This window comes from Bos indicus x Bos taurus, chromosome 16, assembly GCF_003369695.1.
Source record: "Bos indicus x Bos taurus breed Angus x Brahman F1 hybrid chromosome 16, Bos_hybrid_MaternalHap_v2.0, whole genome shotgun sequence".
Classification (NCBI taxonomy): domain Eukaryota; kingdom Metazoa; phylum Chordata; class Mammalia; order Artiodactyla; family Bovidae; genus Bos; species Bos indicus x Bos taurus.
In genome coordinates, this window is record NC_040091.1 from 78,826,246 (window position 1) to 78,842,949 (window position 16,704).

Below are 16,704 nucleotides of genomic sequence, written 5' to 3' on the forward strand. Positions count from 1 at the left end.
TCGCTCAGCAGATGGTGGCTGGCTTTTCCCTGTGGTGGCTGCTGCCCTGGGCAGACTTTGCTGGGGGGGAACGATTGCTGTGCCCCTGGGACAGCCCAGGCTCAGGTCACGTTTGCCCCAGAAGGCCTGGCTTCCAGCACCCAGAGTGGCTGACTGCAGAGGCTGTCCCCTCCTGTACTCCCTACCGTCCCAGGACAGTCATCAGTCCCCCGCACACTTGGTCTGTTCCGCTTCCTCCAGGCAGCCCTCCAGGCGCTCCGCCTTGGCCCCCCCGACCCCTGGGCCCCCCCCACCCCCCGCTTCCCTCTCCTTGCCCTCCGGGGAAGCCTTCCCTGCCGCTGCCTGCTGCCTGCCATGGTCCCCTTTGGGGTGGCTCCAACCCAGCTGGGTCCCCATGAGAGTGAGGCCCCCTCACCGCCCCCCACCCTGTCTGTCTTCCGGACAGGAAGCCCTGCCCCAAAGTTCCTGCCTAAAGGCCCCCCAGGCCCACGCCTCTCACACTAACACTGCCTCCTCCCGCCCCACCTCCATCAGAGCTGGCTGTGTGAGGACAGAGGCTGGGTGACTCTGCCCTACAGATCCTGGGGGCACCCGCTGAGCCCTAACGTGGCCTCGGCCTGGGTCTCCCCTCTGCTTCTCCCCAAGACTCCCGAGCCCCGACCTTCAGCTCAGAGGGCCTGGCAGGACCTGCGGGAAAGCCCGGCCCCCGGGGAGGGGCCGCCCACACCTTCCGTCTTGATCTTCAGAGCTGTGCGCACCAGGGCGAAGAGCGTGGCGTTGAAGGTGACTGTGCCGTCGCTGTTGAGGGGCATGTTCATGCCCACCAGCCGCTGTGCGGAGACGGGGCTCACTGCGGGCGGGGCCCCTGGGCAGTGCTCGTCCTCACCGGGTGGGGGCAGGGGGATGGGACTGGGGGAGACTGACCATGGGGGAGGGGCTGGGGGAGACTGACCATGGGGGAGGGGCTGGGGGAGACTGACCATGAGGGGAGGGGCTAGAGGAGACTGACCATGAAGGGGAGGGGCTGGGGAGACTGACCATGAGGGGGAGCGGCTGGGGGAGACTGACCATGAGGGGGAACGGCTGGGTAAGACTGACCATGAAGGGGAGGGGCTAGGGGAGACTGATCATGGGGGGAGGGGCTGGGGCTGGGGTGCAGGGTGCCCACGGTGCCCTCCCTGAGGGGGTGAAATGTGAGCTGGGGACGCTGCTGAGATTTAGTTCCCAGGCAGGGATGTGCGCACCCAGGGGACAACTGCTCTAAAGTGACTCACCCACTCACCCCGCCCCAGGGCCCCTGCCTCCTCCTCCGGGGGTGGGGGTCAGTGAAGGTGGGAGGGGGGTGCCCACCCCTCGCTGGCAGCGCTGGTTACCTTACACGCTACCCGGTGGGGGCAGAACTTCCCGAAGCCCAGCGGGGGCTGGATCCTCCTCAGCAGGGTCACCACGTCCAGGTGCTTGATCCTGCCCCTGCGGGGGTCACCAGACCTGTGCCCCAGGCACCCCCACCTCCCTCCTGCCAGGAGAAGGGCCCAGGGGAGGGAGCCAGGAGACAGGGACGCCCCCTGACTTCCAGCCGTGTGTGGGGAGTTGGGAAGCTGGGTTTCCTTTCTGAAGAAGGAACAGTGTTCGAACTCACTGCTGCCCAGCGCACAGAATGGGCTCTCTGTTGGCAGGGGCAGGGGGCAGGTAAGAAGAGGCCAGTGTCCCCTCAGATGCGGGATCTCCAGGGCTGGGACCCAGACCTCATTTTTCCCAGGGGGAGCCTTCCTTGGGCTTTAGTCAGACTGTCTGGGGGCTCTGGGCTGTATTAATAGAAGTAGAGGGTGTGCATCAAGGCGGGTGAGAGCCCACTCGCAGAGGCGGGTAGAGCCTGCAGGTGCTGCCACGGGGTTAGCTAACGTGTGTCCTGGTTGGCACAGTGCCTGACACCTGGGAAAGTCGTCAACCGTGAGCAGGCGACCTTCTTACAAAGAACGTAAGGCAGCCCGGCTCCCCAGAGTTCAAGTGCACTCGAAGGCCCCGGAGGCCAGGTTACCCCAGTATAGATTCTGCCTCCGTCGGTGTAGGGTGAGGCTGGGGCCTGCACTTTCATCCAGCTCAGCTGCTTGGTCAGTGACCACATTCTGAGCAGTGGGGCCTAGAATGCCTGGGGAGGTAGTAAGCTCTCTGCTCCTCGAAGTGTCCAAGCGAAGCTGGATAGCCATCTCCCAGGGTCGACCAGGGGGCTTCTGCCCCGGGGGCTGTGGGTTCCCTCCCAACCCTGAGTGACTTCTCTTCTCTGCTCTGGGCCCTTGGGTAACAAAGGGAGGGAAAGCCTGCTCCTTCCTGCTGACTGGAGGGTGGCTCGCTGTCGGACGCCAGGCGGGGCCTAGGATGCGAGGGGGCCGGGGAGGGACAGTCCAGCACAGGGCCAGCAGCCTGGACTCACGTAGCCTCCGGGTCGTACTCCGCCCAGATGGCCTTGAACTCATCCAGGTGATGAGGGCCCAGGATGGACCAGTCCCGTGTCAGGTAGTCAAAGTTGTCCATGATGACGGCCACAAAGAGGTTGATGATCTGTGGGAGGAGAGCAGAGGGGTCCCTGCACGGGAAGGCAGGTGGCACGGTGATGGGCTGGGGGTGTCCAGGGGGCCTGGCGGTGTCCAGGGGACCTGGGTGTGTCCACGGGGCCTTGGGGTGTCTGGGGGGCCTGGGTGTGTTCACGGGGCCTGGGGGTGTCCAGGGGGCCTGGGGGTGTCCACGGGGCCTTGGGGTGTCTGGGGGGCCTGGGTGTGTTCACGGGGCCTGGGGGTGTCCAGGGGGCCTGGGGGTGTCCACGGGGCCTTGGGGTGTCTGGGGGGCCTGGGTGTGTTCACGGGGCCTGGGGGTGTCCAGGGGGCCTGGGGGTGTCCACGGGGCCTTGGGGTGTCTGGGGGGCCTGGGTGTGTTCACAGGGCCTGGGGGTGTCCGCAGGGCCTTGCGGTGTCTGGGGGGCCTGGGGGTGTTCACGGGGCCTGGGTGTCCACAGGGCCTGGGGGTGTCCACGGGGCCAGGGTGTCCACGGGGCCAGGGTGTCCACGGGGCCTGGGTGTCCACAGGGCCTGGGTCCACAGCTTCTCCAGGGGGCCTGGGTGTGCACGGGGCCTGGGTCCACAGCTTCTCCAGGGGGCCTGGGTGTGCACGGGGCCTGGGTCCACAGCTTCTCCAGGGGGCCTGCCTCCCAGCCCTCTGGCAACTGCGTCCCACACGCGAGCAGCCTGTGTCACTGCTCGGGTCCAGGAGGTGTCCTCTGCCCGGGCTCCAGGGACTGATGCTTTAAGTCCCAACCTCAGCCTCTCGCCTGACCCCCGAGGGACGCTGGTCCCCCAAGCGCTGCCCCTGTGCGCTCCTTGCCTGCTCTGTGTCACCTGGCGCCTCTGAAATGCAAGCTTTGCTGCACACGGCCCCCTGGCCCAGCGGGTGTCTTCAGGGCCAGGACAGTGTCCTATTCACGTTTCTGTCCCTTGCCCTGAGCTCAGGGAACATGAGATGCTCAAAGGGTTTTAGTAAACATAGGAAAGAGAAAGAATGAGGGTCCGGGACTGCCGGGCTCTCTGCCTCCTGTGTGCAGGGACGGCGCCCTGAAGCCGCAAAGCCATCTGTGCTCTGCTGCAGGCCCGCGCGATGGCTCTGCTTCCAGACTCTCAGCCCCTAGCAAAGAGGGCAAGCTTCTCTTCCAAGGGAAGAGGGAGGGGCAGGCGGCTTTGCTGTCTATTTAGGAAGTAAAATAGAAGCCTCTGTTTTAGTGCAGAGTCTCAGTAAATCCTTTTGACTTTTTGATTGCTAATTGCTAATGACAACAACAAAAAGGTAGAGCCTTTTAACAACAGCTCTGGAGCCTGAGCCTCGCACGCAGGAAAAGAAGCCGCAGCCAGACCGACCACAGCAGGGACACTAGCCGGAGCCCCGGCTGTCTCCTGTGTCCCTGAGCTGCGTCCCTGGAGGGGCAGAGGCGGCCGGGCGGGGCGCGGGCTCCCCCGGGCTCGGCGCATCCCGCCCGCCCGCAGGCCCTCACCAGGAAGGCGCACAGCATGTAGAAGCTGAGGAAGTAGTAGTAGGCGAAGTCCGTGCCACAGGTGTACTCCTCCCCGGGGGCGTAGTCCGACTCGGGGTCACACAGCTGGCCGTAGCTGCAGGCCAGCAGGATCTCCTGCCACGCCTCCCCCGTGGCGCACCTGCAAGGCACAGGTCGGGGCACCTCTCACTCTGGGCCCCGGGTGAGGGAGCCGCCAGCCCCCTGCGAGCAGGACATTCGGGAGCAGGTTGGCACCCCTCAGGACCTGGGGTCCACGGGCTGCCCCTCTGCATCCAGGCTCCCCTGCTCTACCCATCGTGGGGCGCCCTGGGCAGGGGCTAAACGGAAAGGGGGCTTCCCGGACGGAGGCGCAAAATCACTCCAGGACTCATGTCACCCGTGGGTCAGCCAGAGCGGTGACCCCGGAGTGTGGGGTCAGAGGTCGTCAAGGCCCCACCCTCCCTCCGAGGGACACTGGACCTCTGCCTCCCGCCTCGGTGCAGCGAGGGTGGGGAACATGCAGGACCCCAGAGCACCATGGAGACGGCGGCCACTCGTCCAAGAGTGATTGAAACGGGGGCGCGGGCTGTCCAGGGTGAGCATCCGAGAAGGACAGCAAAGCCTTGGCCCTTCTGAGTGCGCACAGGGCCCACGTGTAGGAAGCCAGCTGGCCTCCCACAGCCTGGGGGAGGGGCGGCAGGGGCCTCCTGCCTGAAGAGCAGCAGCACCGCCTGGGGGAAGGTCTGGAAGTTGTTGTTCCGGTTGATCTGGGTCCCGTCCACCAAGGCGATCTTCCCGAACATCTGCAGGCCACGAAAGGCTGGACTGTGGACCTGGACAGGTCTCTCACCGGCCCCAGCTCCCCCGACACCCTCCACCTCAGGTCACACAAACCGGGCTACAGCTGACCCCTGAGCAACGCCAGGGTATAGGTCTACAGTCAGCTCCCCGCCCTGTATCCACGGATTCAACCAACCATGAATCCCGTGGAGCCCTAGTACAGTTCCCTGAAAAATTCACGGATACATGGACACCCGAAGTTCAAATCTGCCTGTTCAAGGCTCACTTATGTTTCCAAGGTTGGGTGAAATTTTTCCCCTCAAGCCAAATTAATCTGGGAGGGGGACACTGTTCCTAACCAAGAGCTGACTTAGGGTCTCAATGTAGAGAGCAGAGTGCTTCAGGAGAGGGTAGCTGAGACCACCAGAGCCTCCAACAGGGGCTTTGGAGACCAGTTCCGCCCTTGTCCATCTGCCCACAAGGTTCCCCTGGGCTGCCTCCTCCTGACTGATGCTGGGCCGGCTGGGAACCACCTCCTCCTCTAGGGCTGTGGCCAAGCCCCGGGCTGCCAGGATGCAGGAGGCAGGCTGGTGAGAGGCCAGCCTGCAGGCCGGCCGGCCTCCCGGGGGCCCTCTGGCCCCTCACCTGCATGCCGATGACCGCGTAGATGAAGAAGAGCATGACGATGAGCAGAGCCACGTAGGGCAGGGCCTGCGGGCGAGGATGGCGGCTCAGGGTGCAGGGCTCCACCGCGCGCCCGGTACGGGGCCCTTCCTTAGCTCACCGGGGACCCAAGGCCCATGGGCCACACCCAGGGTGGCCCTGACGTCCCCGTAACCCATGCGGATACAGTCTCGTGGGTGGGCGAGGGTTCCCTGAGTGGGTGGGCTTCCGGGGTGGACAGAGTCCCATGGGTGGGGGGGGTCACATGGGTAGGCGGGGTCCCGGGGGTGGGGTCCCGTGGGTGGGTGTGGTCCCCGATGGGCGGGGGTCCTGTGGGCGTGGTCACAGGGTGGGCGTGGTCCCGCGGTGGGCGGAGTCCCGTGGGTGGGCGGGGTCCCGGGGTGGGTGCAAGGAGAGCGGTCCCAGGATGAGTGGGGATCCCGGGGTAGGCGGGGCCCTGGGTGGGCGGGGCTGCGCACCTGGAAGGACTTGATGAAAGTCCAGAGCAGCGTGCGCACGCCCTCCGCGCGGCTCAGCAGCTTGATCAGCCTCATGACACGGAACAGGCGGAAGAAGGCGCTGGAGATGCGGGCGCTCTCGTCCGGGTCCTGCGGGGCGCAGCCCCAGGGTCAGTCTGGGGCCGGGGGCGGGCGGGGTGAGGGCAGGCAGGCGGGGAGGGCAGTGTGTGCGGGATGTGTCGCGGTGGGGGTCTTCCAGCCCACCCCGCAGCGCCTGCTGGGACCTCGCGCGGACCCTCGCGGGGCCCAGGGCCCTGGGCTTGCTCAGCCGGAGGCGGGGTGGGCGGGGCGCCAAGCAGTGCGCTGGGCGGACAGGGATTCCGTCCGCCCTGGGGGAGGCAGCGGCCAGGCCCGGCGCCTGCCCTCTGTCCTGCCTCGTGTCATCTCCTCCCCAAGCTGCCACTCAGCTGAGGACCCCGGCAGCGCTCCCGCCCCTCCCCAGTGCCCCCCCAGCGCAGAGTCTCCCAGAAGCTCAGCTGCTCTGTGGCCATCAATTCAATGGCCACTCCACGCCCACCCTGCCCCGCACGTGGCTGTCCCAAGCCGGAAGGCCTCTGCCCATGTGCCCCCCTGACACACCGGATGAATGGCAGGGGAGAGCCCCTGCCTGGCTTTTGGCGTCCCCACAAGCTTGGTGCTGGTGACCTGTCACTGAGATTCTCTGTCATCCAGTCCTCTCTGGATGCTCCCGTCAGCACAGAGCCCCACTTCCCACCACACCCATGCACACTCTGGTGACACAGAATCTCCGCCCGCCCCCAACCGGACCCTCGGGGGCCTGCTCGGGGCAGGGGCCCTGAGCGCGTCTGCCCCATGCAGTCCAGCGGCCAGGCCCAGGCATGCAAGCTGCAGGGCAGAGCTGGTGGGCGAGCGGGGCAGGCTCATGCAGCCTGGAATTACAACGTTCCCGCAGCCGCCACCCAGGCAATACAGTCCCCCGCTGGAGGCCAGGAAAGTCTGTGGAGAGAGAGGGGGAGGGGAGAGAGGAGGGACATGGTGGGAGGGAGGTGAGGCCTCAGAGAGGACAGACCACAGAGGGTTACAGAGAGAACAAAGCAGGGAGGTGGGGGTGAGGACCCCCGGCGGCGGTTGGTTGGTGTGGGGAGGAAGCTGTGGGGACGGTGAGGCGGTGAGGCGACAGGCTAGGGGCCAGGGAGCAGGAAGAGGAGGGAAGACTGAACGTGGGCAGACCCCCTCGCCTCCCAGATGCAGCCTGTGTGTCTGGGGTCTGTGGAGCTGGGGCTGTGAGTGAGGCCACGGAGGACAGCCCTGCTCACGGTCGCCGGAGAGTCCAGGGGTGCTGGCCCCCACGGGGGTCCCACCCTCCAGGGTCAAAGGCCCTCTGGGAGAGTCTGAGACCCCCTGCCTGGGAGCCGGACCAAGGCTTCCGTCTCAGGGGCCAGCCTCCTAGACGGGCCGGGCTGTGTAGGGGCAGCCTTTCCTCCTGTTTACTCTGAGCTCCTCCCTGCGGCCACATTTCCGGAGAAGCCCTGTTTCTGGAGCCCTGGGGTGGGGAATCATGGTTTTATCTTTAATTATTTGGGAGACTGGTTCCCCGGGCAGCTTTCTCCTGGACCATGGGTTCTTAGCCCAGGCGGCACATCAGAATCGCACAGAGAACTTAAAAAAATATGCCCCTTTGCTGGGTCCCCATCCGGCCGATTAAGTCAGCTCCTGGGGACTGGGCCTGGCTTCCAGGTGTAAATGCACCCAGGTGATTTAGCACGCAGCCAGGGATGACAAGCCATGTGCCAGACCTGTGCCACCACGGGGTGCCTGCAGCCACACGCGGCCGTCTGGATTACGGTGAAAACAACACAGACGAGGTATTCACGTCCCTGGCTGCACTGGCCACATTTCACACGACCAGCAGGTACCCATGGCTCACGGCTGCCACCGTGGACAGAGCAGAGCCCTCCTGGCAGAAAGTGCTAACCGACGGCGCCGCCCTCTCTGCTCTCTGGATTATACGGCAGGGATACGAGTCAGCATTTTAATTCAAAGTCTTATCATGACTTTAGGCAAACAGGCCTGGTGACGGACATATGCTGTCCCTAAAAATCCCACGGTGACCAACGACACTCTCGTCCCTCCTGCACGGAAGAAAGAGCTCTGCCTGACCCCGACGTCCCCGACCCCCCACATGGACCTCAAGCTCCAAGAAGTCATCGTTGGATGACTGATTGTCATTCAGGCCGAGACTGAGCCGGTGAGAGGTGCTGCCCCAAACCCTGGGCCCGCAGGGGCTACTTCCCAGCAGGGCCTGGGCGTGAAGGAGACGCGCACACAGGCCCCGGGGCACCCTGGTCTGCCGCCTCAAACCCGCCCCCTCCAGCCGCGTGCGTATGGACGGGGTTCCGTCTGTCCTGCGTGTGGGGTGAGGCGGACCCCAGGCCAGGCCTGCCCTCACCACAGAAGGCGCCGCTCTCTGCCAGGCTTCCCTTACAGACTCCAGACTTGCCCTTGGCCCCTGCCCTGGCCCCCACCCTGCCCCCACCCACCCACAAGGGCCAGCCCTGGGCTGGCAGGGCTGCAGTGCTCACTGGTGGGCCGTGGGCGTGCGCCGGCTTGGGGGCTGGTCCTCTCCTGGACTCCTGGAGTAAGCGCCCCACGGCCACCCATGTCCCCGTCAGGGGCTGGCCAGGCCTCTCTGGGACGCAGCCAGCAGGCGCGCGGTCTGGGGGACGCGTCCTTGTGATCCCAGCCTCGGGTGCCGGGATGCCCTTCCTGTCCCCGGCTACCCACCTTCACCTGCAGTCTCCCCAGCTTCAGGTCCTTGGCGAGGCCGCCCTGCTGTCTGTCACCCCCACAGCCCACGGCCTGGGTGCTTCCTGGCCACAGCCCGGAGGCCCTGCTGGCTGGATGCCATGGGAACCTCCACTCCCCTGCGCTCCAGCCGCCCCCTCCCTCTGTTTATGGGGCAGCTGCCACACGCTGGGGGCAGGGACCCGTGTTTCTTGGCCTGTGTTTCCAACAACGCATGACCCACCCCACATGCAAGGCAGCTCCCGAACCCCAAGCCCCAGTGCAGAATCATGGAGATGTCCACCCTCACCCCCACCCACGTCCTTGACGCTTTCCTTCCTGTGGCCCCGGGCGGCACTTAACTCATCCCGCTGTCCACACAGCCACGGACTCACGTCCCCTTCCTGCTAGGGGATGAACCAGGTTCCCAGAGCCAGCGCTCCCTGGGGACCCCAGGGCTTCCGCCCAAAGATGTGGCTCCTGCAGTCGCCCCCCATCCCCCACAGGCTGATTCTCCCCTGAGCCCAGGATGTGCTCTAATTTCTCCCATTTTCAAAAGAAACTCTCCTTGGCTGCACACTCTCTCCAACTTCAAGGCTCTTTCTCTTTGTAGGAAACAGAACCGTCCAGGCCCGCAGCCCGCTCTGTCTCTTGCCACTCCCGACTCCTGATGGGCATCCTTCCCCGGGAGGCTGTAGGGCAGGGGTCCCTCCTGGAGGAGCACCACCGGCCAGCCCCCAGACCTTCGCCCTCCAGACGCCCTGCTCTCTGCCGCTTGTCTCACCCACTCCCACGACTCTAAATGCCAGCTCCTTCCTGGAGTCTCCAACTTAGGGCTCCAGCCTGACCAGCCTGTGTGCTCCAGGCCTCTGACTCCAAGCCCGCTCCGTGTCGCCACCACAAGCATCCTGAGCTGTCGCGCCCCAAATAGGACTCTTGGTTCCTGCACTACCCCCACTCCTCCCGGAGTTTCCACGTCTCAGAAAACGGAAGCTCAGTTTCTTGGGCAAGATCCTTGCAGTCATGGTTGATTACTTTTCCTCTCCCCCTAAATTAAGTTCATCAACAAATGCTGTCAGCTCAACGCTCCAAGCAGATCCAGCTGCTGGTCACCTGTCCCCTCCACAGCTCCCGTGCCACCCCTCATCGGGTGATCAGAGTACATCCTGACCACTTGCCCTGAGTGACCCCAAGTGTCCCCTGCAGCTTGTTGGCAGTGCAGCATCCAGAGAGGGCCTCTGAGAACCAAAGTCAGACCAGGTGTAAGTGCCTCCAGGGGCTCTCATCCCCCCAGAACAAAATCTCGGACTCTAACAAAGGACTAATTAACAAACTGTGGAAAATTCTTCAAGAGATGGGAATACCAAACCACCTTACCTGAGAAATCTGTGTGCAGGTCAAGAAACAACAGTTAGAACCAGACAAAAAACAACAGACTGGTTCCAAATCAGGAAAGGAGTCCCTCAAGGCTGTATATTGTCACCCTGCTTATTTAACTTACATGCAGAGTACATCATGAGAAATGCCGGGCTGGATGAAGCACAAGCTGGAATCAAGATTGCCGGGAGAAATATCAATAACCTCAGATATGCAGATGACACCACCCTTATGGCAGAAAGTGAAGAGGAACTAAAGAGCCTCTTGATGAAAGTGAAAGAGGAGAGTGAAAAAGTTGGCTTAAAACTCAACATTCAAAAAATGAAGATCATGGCATCCAGTCCCATCACTTCATGGGAAATAGATGGGGAAACAATGGAAACAGTGACTGATTTTATTTTTTTGGGCTCCAAAATCACTGCAGATGGTAACTGTGGCCATGAAATTGAAAGACGCTTGCTCCTTGGAAGGAAAGTTATGACCAATCTAGATAGCATATTCAAAAGCAGGGACATTACTTTGCCAACAAAGGTTCGTCTAGTCAAGGCTATGGTTTTTCCAGTGATCATGTATGGATGTGAGAGTTGGACTGTGAGGAAGGCTGAGCGCTGAAGAATTGATGCTTTTGAACTGTGGTGTTGGAGAAGACTCTTGAGAGTCCCTTGGACTTCAAGGAGATCCAACCAGTCCATTCTGAAGGAGATCAGTCTTGGATGTTCACTGGAAAGACTGATGTTCAAGCTGAAATTCCAGTACTTTGGCCACCTCATGTGAAGAGCTGACTCATTGGAAAAGACTCTGATGCTGGGAGGGATTGGGGGCAGGAAAAGAAGGGGACGACAGAGGATGAGATGGTTGGATGGCATCACTGACTCAATGGACATGAACTTGGGTAAGCTCTGGGAGACAGTGAAGGACAGGGAGGCCTGGCGTGCTGCGGTCCATGGGGTCACAAAGAATCGGACACGACTGAGTGACTGAACTGAAGAAAGGACGTGGTCCAGCCCCTGCCCTGTTTCTGAGCTCAGCTCCCCACTCCCCAGCCCTGCCACCAGGCCTCCCGCTGGCCCTTAGCCCACCTCCTCCTAGCTCACCCTACTGAGGGGCCGTGCTCTGCCCCCAACCCCGCACGCATGCCTCCTGCAGGACTGAACTGGGGCCACCCGATGCCACCTCCCACCCCTTCACTGGCACACCTGCCACGTGGTGGGTTGGTTTTCACTGCCTGTCTCCCCCAGTGCCCCGGCTCGTTGCTGTATCTGTAGCCCACATGGGGCACTAGGAAAGTATCTGAAGGGAGACGACCGCCTCCCTAACTGTGCACCTGCTTTCAGTCGTCTCCTGCCCTCACTCCAGATTCACTTTTTAGAAGTGCAGCTTTGATCCTTCCACTGCCCTGTTCAGAGACCCCCAGTGGCCCCCCACTGCCGGCGACACAAGGTTCGAGCCCCCCACTTGCCTCTCCAGCGGTTCCCCCACCCCTGCACGCTGGCCTGCTTCTACCGAGCTGAGCTCTCCACGCCCTGGACCTTCTGTTTCTTCATCTGTCTCCTGCAGCCACCCTGCCGGTGCAGCTTGTCCCCTCCCCACCTCCCTTTCCTGAAGGTCCCTTCACATGGCGCCACCTCCATGCAGCCTTCCCTGACCACCCCGCCCGGAAAGGACGACTCCTGTCCACTGTGGTGCTTGCCGTGGGCCGCCTGGCACCTTCATTGTGCCTGGACTCTGAGGTGTGTGCTCTGCAGGATCTGTGGTCTGGGGTGCTGGGCTGCACACCAGTGGGTCCCCCACCAGGGTCTGTGGCCTCAGCCCCACCCCAGCGATGGCTCTGCCTGCCCGGTACTTACGTCGATCTCACTGAGGATGACGTCGATGATGCTGCCGATGACAATCAGAAAGTCAAACACGTTCCAGGGGTCCCCAAAATAGCCCTGGGGGAGGGGGTCCCAGGGTGAGCTGCAGAAGGAAGGGGCTCGGCGGTCCCTGTCTGAGGGATGCAGAGTTGCTGGAGTGGGCATGATGCCACTTTCCAGAGCTGCTCCAGGGCCCCTCCTCTGCTCCCTTACCTCCAGAGCATAAAGTGCTCCAACGGGAAGGCAGCATGCCCAGGAGACTCAGGATTGGGGTCCTGTCCACACAGGGAAGTCTTCCCCCACCCAACCCCCTGAAACCCAGGCTGGGGCTTGCGGGCAGACCTGACGGGGTGGGGGTGGGGGAGCGTGGACTTGGGGACCCGGACACTCCCCAGCCCCGGGGCTGCCGCTCACACGCTCAGGGACCAAAGAGGCAGTGGCACATACGGTCCACTCCCGCGGCCAGAACTGAGCGGCCGGCCGGCTCTGAGTGCCCAAGGGAGGATGAGGCCACGGGGGGCTCTGTGGGAAGGTCGCCCCCTGGCCACACGTGCTTGCTCTCCCCAGAGCCCAGGACTCACCCTGGCCTTGAACGCCATGAGCTTGAGGACCATCTCCAGTGTGAAGATGATGGTGAAGGCTACGTTGAGGATGTCAGAGATGTGGTTCATTTGCTCCGACTGGTTGTAGTGCTGCGGGGGGCACAGGGAGGGGCTGGGTGGCTCCCCCAGAGCCCCGCCTCCTTCCCCAGCCCCTGCCCCACTTTCCTTAGTCTCAGAGAACCGGGAGCCTACTCCGGCCACGTCCAGAATCCTACTGGGCCTCACGGCCACGCCCTCTCCCCGGAAGGACTGTGAAGGGAGGAGAGGGGGGCCCAGCCCGGGTCCCATGAGCAGGTTACCCACACACATCTGTTCTGGGAGGCCGGAGTGGGGAGGCTCTGTGGCCAGCTCCCCGGAGCTGCCTGGGTGCAGGACCAGGAGGAAAGCCCCCTGGCTCTAGGCTGGGGCGACCACCACCACCCACGGTCACCTGTGCCTGCTGGCTGCCCCCCCGGGACACAGAGACAGCCTGGAGCAGTGCCCGCAGCCCCCTCGAGTCTCCCCTACAACCCTCCTGAGATCTGTGTCCTCCAGCATTTCCCAGGAGTCTCTCACCCTCTTAAAAATAAAGTTGACAGAAGCCCACTTCTTCCCTGAGACCTTCCCAGGCAGCAGAGGCTCTGGAGCTGCCCCCGCCCCAGCCCCACCTGTCCTGGCTGGGCTGCCGGACCCCTGTTGCTGCCTCAGGCCCCCATGTTGAGCCCGGCTCCTCCGCTCTGGACCCCCAGCTCGGGACTCCCTTTCCAGACCTGCCCCGCCCGGCAGCCTCTGGTCCTTGGGAGTGTGTGTGACTCCTAGGCCAGGGGCCTTGCTGTGCGATTCTATTGATTCACTGGAATAAGGGATCAGATAATTAAGGCTTCATAACCATGCTGCTTGAGGGGCTTCCCTGATGGCTCAGCAGTAAAGAACCCGCCTGCCAATGCAGGAGACACAGGTTCGACCCCTGGGAGGCAAATATCCCCTGGAGAAGGAAATGGCAACCCACTCTAGTACTCTTGCCTGGGAAATCCCATGGACAGAGGAGCCTGGTGGGCTACAGTCCACGGGGTCCTCAAAGAGTCGGACACGACTGAGGGACTGAGCATGCAGTGACGCTGCTGACTGTGACTTGTCTACCAAATGTGCTCGTCCCCGCAGAGACGCCTGTTCTGTGAACATTAAACCCACTTTTCTTGGGACTGGAGCCAACATTCCAACCTCCTCCACCACCCAGATGTGCGACAGCAGAAGGAACACAGAGAGGGCACTTCGGGCTTCCCACACGGCCCACCCTCTTTGTGACCAGCCCCGTCCCTGAGTGGCTGCAGCCACGTGTGCGCCTGAATCACCGCCTTCATACACCGCCGCGTGCCTGGCACCCGGGCCTGTGGCCCGCTCCCCTCTCTGCCCCACAGGGCACCTCAGCACAATGGCTGGCACAGAGCGGGCCGTCCAGCCCTGGTCCCGGCGGCCTCACCTGCATGCCCAGGCAGATGGTGTTGAGCATGATGAGGGCGAACATCAGGTACTCGAAGTAGGAGGAGGTGACGATGTACCACACCCGGTACTGGTAGGGGTTCTTGGGGATGTAGCACCTCAGGGGCCGGGCCTTCAGGGCGTACTGCACGCACTGGCGCTAAGAGGGCAGCGTCAGGCAGGTCAGCGCCGGGGCCCCGGCCCCGCCCCCGCCCCGGGCTGGAGGGTCCCGCCCTCGGCAGACCAAAGGCAGCTGTGGCCGCTGCCGGCTGTTCAGGGAAGGGTCTCCCCCAGGGCTGCGGTTCCTCTGGAGCCGACAATGCCCATTTCTAGGGGCTCTGGGCATCACGACAGGTCCACAGGGGACCCCACCCAACCACCGAGTGCTGCTTCGGGTGGGAGATGGGCTGGAGGAGGGTCGTGGGTCACCCCCACCCCAGGACCCTTTTCCCTGGCCCGAGCCTCATGCCGGCTGCAGGGGGCCCAGCACCTGGTTCTTGTCCAGCTCACAGTTCTTGTACTCAGTCTCCCCCTGCTCCTGGAAGGTGACGATGACAAAGCCCACGAAGATGTTCATCATGAAGAAGGCGATAAGGATGATGTAGATGATGAAGAAAATGGCCATCTCCACGCGGTGGTTGTACACGGGGCCCTTGTCCTCCTCATGAGAGTCAATGGCCTTGTACAGCAGCCTGGGGTGGGCAGAGGACAGTGGTGGGCTGGGCAGGCTAGGCTGAGGCCGAGCCTGACTAGGAAGGGTGGGCTCCGTCCCACCGGCAGCGGGGGGCCGCCTGGACAGTCACCCGTAGGGGAGAAGTTAGGACCCTGCCTGGAAAGGCTGTGGCAGGTCAGGGAAGGGGCCTGCCTCCCGTCCCGCACGGGGTGCCGTGTCCCCCCAGTCGCTCAGAAGGGTGCCCCTGTGGCCAGGGAGGCCCAGTCCCACGCAACCCGGGTCAGGCTGTCCCTGGAGTGAGCCGCCAGCACCCCGTCCCGCACACATGCCGTGAGAGCCCCCGCCATGCCCAGCAGGTGGTTCCTGGGCCTCCCCCGGGCATGGCTGTGTCTCCAGGGTCCCCGCTCACTCACTCAGGCCATCCCTCGAAGGTGGACACGGTGAAGAGGGACATCATGGCCGAAAGCACGTTGTCGAAGTGGAAGGCGTTGTGCACCCACTGGCGGGGACGCACCTCTATCTGTGTGGGGTCTCCATCTTTGTACACATAGTAGTAGCCCCTGGGGTCGGGGGGCCAGGTCACCACACTGCACGCAGGCCCCCTCCCCACGTCCTCCCAGCCCTGGGCAGTGAGTGTGCTCCGGACCCGGGACCCTCCCCAGGGTCACCCGAGGAAGGGGCCTCTGTGAGCCCGAGGAGCTCAGGTTCCCCAGTTCTCCAGCGGAGGGCCCCCCTGCACACCTGCACTCCTCCTCCGTCATCTTGGACAAGTCATTGCAGCTGAAGAACTTCCCCTGTATCCCGGAGGGAAGGAGGGAGACAGGTTGTCATGGAAACAGGGTGGAAAGATGGGGTGGCAGGGAGGAAGGAGGGCAGGGTCTGGGTTTTCCTCTGCAGGGCGGCCTGGCCGTGGGGCAGGGCCCAGGACTGTCCATCCCACCCTGCTCCCCGCCGGGCAGATAGCGGCAAGGCTGGGCACTGGCCCCTGCGTGATGGCGCTGCTGGCGCCCAGGCCAGCCCGGGGAAGGGAAGCACGGGCACAGCCCCTGCCCCCTCTGCTGAGTCTCCCTGTCACAGAGCAAGGACCAGGCTGCCCCGCCCCCCACACCCCTGGCTCAGGCCCCGGGACAGAGCCCAGCTGGGACGGATGAGACCTCTTATCTCCACATGGCGCAGGGGTCCCAGCACGCCCACCCCCAGGGCTCAGTGGTTGGGCTCTGTGAGCCCCTCTGCGGATTTCAGCCTGAGCAGCTTCTCTGATCTGCCTTACACACTGGGTGCCCACGGAATGTTTCATTTGGGCAAAAGGAGGTGATTGCCAGTCTGCCTGTGGCTAAATTAAATTTGAACCCACAGATACTGGTCCGGGTCCCTCGAGGGCCAGGAGAGGGAACTGCCTCCGCCAGGAACACAGGACAAGCTGAAGGCCACACACCGCGTCACCACCTCCCCTGATGTCTCAGAGCAGAAGGTGAACGTATGTGGGCGGGCGGGAACTGGGGGTCTGCTGATAAGAGACTAAGGCACCGAGAGGGTGGAGGGCGGAAGGGCAGCTGCTCCTCGTTCCCTGGGAGCGAGTCTGGGGGGCTTCTATGCGGCAGCCTAGATGGTGCCAAGGTGAGAATGAGTCGGTCATATCGAGACCCTGCCCTCAGGGGTGCCAGGGTCCCCAGGTTGCAGAGGGCAACGCTGGGCAGGAGGGCGGGGCAGCCTGGCTGGAGCGGGGGGATGGGCCGCATGCAGCCCGCTGTGAGCACTGTTTTGAGACTAAGCTGTCAGTCCAGACACCTCTCCCACTGTGCCAGGACAGAAACCCACAGGACCCGGCCCCTAAACGTCCTCTGGGAGCCCCACCCTGACAGCTCTCCCCAAAGCCTGCCCCTGCCCACAGGGACGACCTGGTGGGGTTTGCAGCGTGGCCCTCTCAAGCCCTAGCAGAGGCCTGGACCCAAAGAAATTGCCCTCGAAATGTTAGTTAAATGAATGAAGGATTGTGAGA

The 16,704-nt window shown here is 63.3% G+C and overlaps 1 protein-coding gene across 2 annotated transcripts in view; it reads right to left on the reverse strand.

Annotated features, from left to right (window-relative positions):
* CACNA1S (calcium voltage-gated channel subunit alpha1 S) overlaps positions 1 to 16,704 on the reverse strand; it is a 56,517-nt gene that overhangs the window by 6,082 nt on the left and 33,731 nt on the right. Inside the window, exons 23-36 of one of the 2 annotated variants that reach the window (XM_027565825.1) lie at positions 15,447 to 15,499; positions 15,119 to 15,265; positions 14,523 to 14,724; positions 14,034 to 14,192; positions 12,554 to 12,664; positions 11,967 to 12,050; positions 6,898 to 6,954; positions 5,959 to 6,087; positions 5,462 to 5,527; positions 4,748 to 4,839; positions 4,037 to 4,196; positions 2,432 to 2,559; positions 1,374 to 1,470; positions 728 to 830 (exon numbers count right to left, since the gene is read on the reverse strand). In XM_027565825.1, coding sequence (XP_027421626.1) covers positions 728 to 830; positions 1,374 to 1,470; positions 2,432 to 2,559; positions 4,037 to 4,196; positions 4,748 to 4,839; positions 5,462 to 5,527; positions 5,959 to 6,087; positions 6,898 to 6,954; positions 11,967 to 12,050; positions 12,554 to 12,664; positions 14,034 to 14,192; positions 14,523 to 14,724; positions 15,119 to 15,265; positions 15,447 to 15,499 — 1,588 coding nt within the window. The remainder of the gene's footprint in view (positions 1 to 727; positions 831 to 1,373; positions 1,471 to 2,431; positions 2,560 to 4,036; positions 4,197 to 4,747; positions 4,840 to 5,461; positions 5,528 to 5,958; positions 6,088 to 6,897; positions 6,955 to 11,966; positions 12,051 to 12,553; positions 12,665 to 14,033; positions 14,193 to 14,522; positions 14,725 to 15,118; positions 15,266 to 15,446; positions 15,500 to 16,704) is intronic. The other variant, XM_027565826.1, reaches the window with a different exon arrangement.